This window comes from Meleagris gallopavo, chromosome 29, assembly GCF_000146605.3.
Source record: "Meleagris gallopavo isolate NT-WF06-2002-E0010 breed Aviagen turkey brand Nicholas breeding stock chromosome 29, Turkey_5.1, whole genome shotgun sequence".
Classification (NCBI taxonomy): Eukaryota; Metazoa; Chordata; class Aves; order Galliformes; family Phasianidae; genus Meleagris; species Meleagris gallopavo.
The window spans coordinates 3,797,458-3,799,876 of NC_015039.2; the positions used below are offsets into that span (position 1 = coordinate 3,797,458).

Sequence of the window (2,419 nt, forward strand, 5' to 3'; positions counted from 1 at the left end):
CTGCTGGCGGCTGGCGGGGTTCTGCTGTACGACCTGCTGCCCGAGCTGGACGCGCTGCTGGGCTCCCAGCGCCTCTTCCTGCTGGGCCGAACGCTGCAATCCGCCCGCGCCGTCGCCACCAGCGAGCGCGAGGCTGAGCAGTACGAGCACAACGCCCGCAACCAGGTGACGCTGTGGGGGCCCAGCGGGAACATCCTGGACTACGCCAACAAGCAGCTGGCAGGCCTGGTGCTGGATTATTATGGGGTGCGCTGGAGCCTCTTCGTCTCTCTGCTGGTGGAGAGCCTGAACACGGGCAGCCCCTTCCACCAGGAGCAGTTCAACCAGGCTGTCTTCCAAGTGGAGAGGGGCTTCATCTACAATGGGAAGCGCTACCCTGCGACACCCGTCGGTGACACGCTGGAGATTGCCAGGAAGATCTTCCTCAAGTACTACCCCAGGGCCACACAGCATGGCTGGGACGGGCCCTCCTGATGTGGGGTTGTGCCACTCAGAGCCCCCCAGGAGGAGGGCAGAGCCCCCACGCCTGAGTGCTGCATCCCTGCTATGCCAGAATGAAGGCGCTGAGCACCAGCGGGAGCGGACAGCATCCCAGAGGATGGGAATTGCCCCAGGGGCTGCGGCAGCCCAGAGACATGCTTGATCCTGCCAGCACCCAGCCTGCCCTATGCTGGACTGCCCACAGAGCGTAGAGCCACAGGAGGAGGGCTCTGCTGCCCCACTGGAAGCTGGGTGGTGCCCGGGCAGGAGCTGGCAAAGGCTGGAGCAGCAAAATATGGGGCCCCGGGGCAGCCTTGGGAGGACTGTGGTGCTCCAAGGGCGGCCCCAGTTACACACAGTGCCTTTGTATTGAAAGAGACTCTGCCAGGCTCCCCATGGCGGGGTTTTCTCTGCCTTTTCTTCCCAGTGCTGGCGGTCAGCACGAGGGGCTATTAAAGCCCTGGGTGCTCGGTGCCGTTGGGCTCCTGTGTCTGTCTCTGCTGCCCTCCAGCACGCAGATTGTTTCTAATGAGCTGAAGGGAGCAGCTCGTGACCTACACAGAGGGAATGTGGGTGGCATGCAGGGAAAAAGTACCACAGGATGTGGGGCAGCTCGGGGCCGTCCCGGGCTGGTGCAGGGCTGGGGGGATTGTGGCAGCAGCGCGGGGTCCTTATCGCCTCAGCTGCAGGTGGAGGGCCTTGAGATAAGCGGGCAGACACAACACGGCGGGAGGGTGGGAGGGAGCCCAGCCTTTATAAACCACGCGGCCCCGCGCCCAGCACTGTCAGCTGTGGAGAGAACCGCGGTGCCCATGGAGAAGACCACGGTGCTGATCACCGGCTGCTCCTCGGGCATCGGGCTGGGGCTGGCGGTGCGCTTGGCGGCTGACGCTGCCCGCAGGTTCAAAGGTAAAGGGACGATGCCGTGGGTGGGGGTCCCAGCACCGCAGAGCACAGCACGGCTGCACTCTATCCACAGTGTTTGCCACTATGCGTGACCTGGCCAAGGGTGAGCAGCTGCTGGAGCGCCTGGGGGGCAGCTGCCCCGACACGCTGGAGCTGCTGCAGCTGGACGTCACCGACCCGCTCTCGCTGGCTGCGGCCGTGCGCTGCATGCGGGGGCAGCACCCGGACGTTTTGGGTACGGCATCTTCTCCGGGGCACAGCTGGGAGCTGGTCCTGATATGGGGATGGGCCTGGATGGCCCTGCAGCCCTGGGGATGGGTGTGCTGCGGCACAGAGAGAAGGATCGGGGCCGGGTTCCCACGTCTCTCTATCCAAACCGTGCTGGGGTTATGCGACACCTGCTCACCAGCACCGTACCCCACAGTGTGCAACGCGGGGGTGGGTTTGATGGCTCCCCTGGAGATGTGCTCGGAGCAGGCCATGAGAGCAGTGTTCGAGGTGAACGTCTTCGGCACCACACGCACCATTCAGGCCTTCCTGCCCGCCATGAAGCGCCGCCGCACCGGGCGCATCCTCGTGTCCAGCAGCGTCGGGGGGCTGCAAGGTGGGCATGGGGCCGCCCGCGGGGCTGCGGGGGGAGAGACGCAGCTCTCAGCTGCCACTCTGCCCCAGGGGTGCCCTTCAATGCCGTGTACTGCGCCAGCAAGTTCGCGCTGGAGGGGCTGTGCGAGAGCCTGGCCATCGTTCTGCGGCCCTTCAACATCCAGTGAGTGCCGTGGGGTGAGGTGAGGGACCCACGATGGGCTGTGAGCCCAGGGTGGCTGCTTTCCCGTAGCATGACGCTGGTGGAGTGCGGCCCGGTGCTCACCGCTTTCATGGACAACGCGCGGCGCGCCGACCCCGAGGGCCACGAGCTGCGGGCGCTGGACACCGAGACGCAGCAGCTGTACCGCCGCTACCTGCAGCACTGCGCGCAGCTGTTCCTCGACGCCGCCCAGGAGGTGGACGAGGTCCTGCAGGTCCGCGGGGTGGG

The 2,419-nt window shown here is 65.9% G+C and overlaps 2 protein-coding genes across 2 annotated transcripts in view; both read left to right on the forward strand.

Moving 5' to 3' along the window:
* The window catches only part of COASY (Coenzyme A synthase), a 3,017-nt gene extending 2,543 nt beyond the window's left edge, over positions 1–474 (forward strand). Inside the window, exon 8 of the mRNA XM_010724718.3 lies at positions 46–474. Coding sequence (XP_010723020.1) covers positions 46–474 — 429 coding nt within the window. The remainder of the gene's footprint in view (positions 1–45) is intronic.
* The window catches only part of LOC104914626, a gene marked incomplete at its 3' end in the record, with an annotated part of 3,660 nt that continues 1,247 nt past the window's right edge, over positions 7–2,419 (forward strand). Inside the window, exons 1-5 of the mRNA XM_019623355.1 lie at positions 7–1,389; positions 1,460–1,621; positions 1,811–1,990; positions 2,059–2,152; positions 2,222–2,414. Of these exons, the coding sequence (XP_019478900.1) occupies positions 876–1,389; positions 1,460–1,621; positions 1,811–1,990; positions 2,059–2,152; positions 2,222–2,414 (1,143 nt within the window). The remainder of the gene's footprint in view (positions 1,390–1,459; positions 1,622–1,810; positions 1,991–2,058; positions 2,153–2,221; positions 2,415–2,419) is intronic.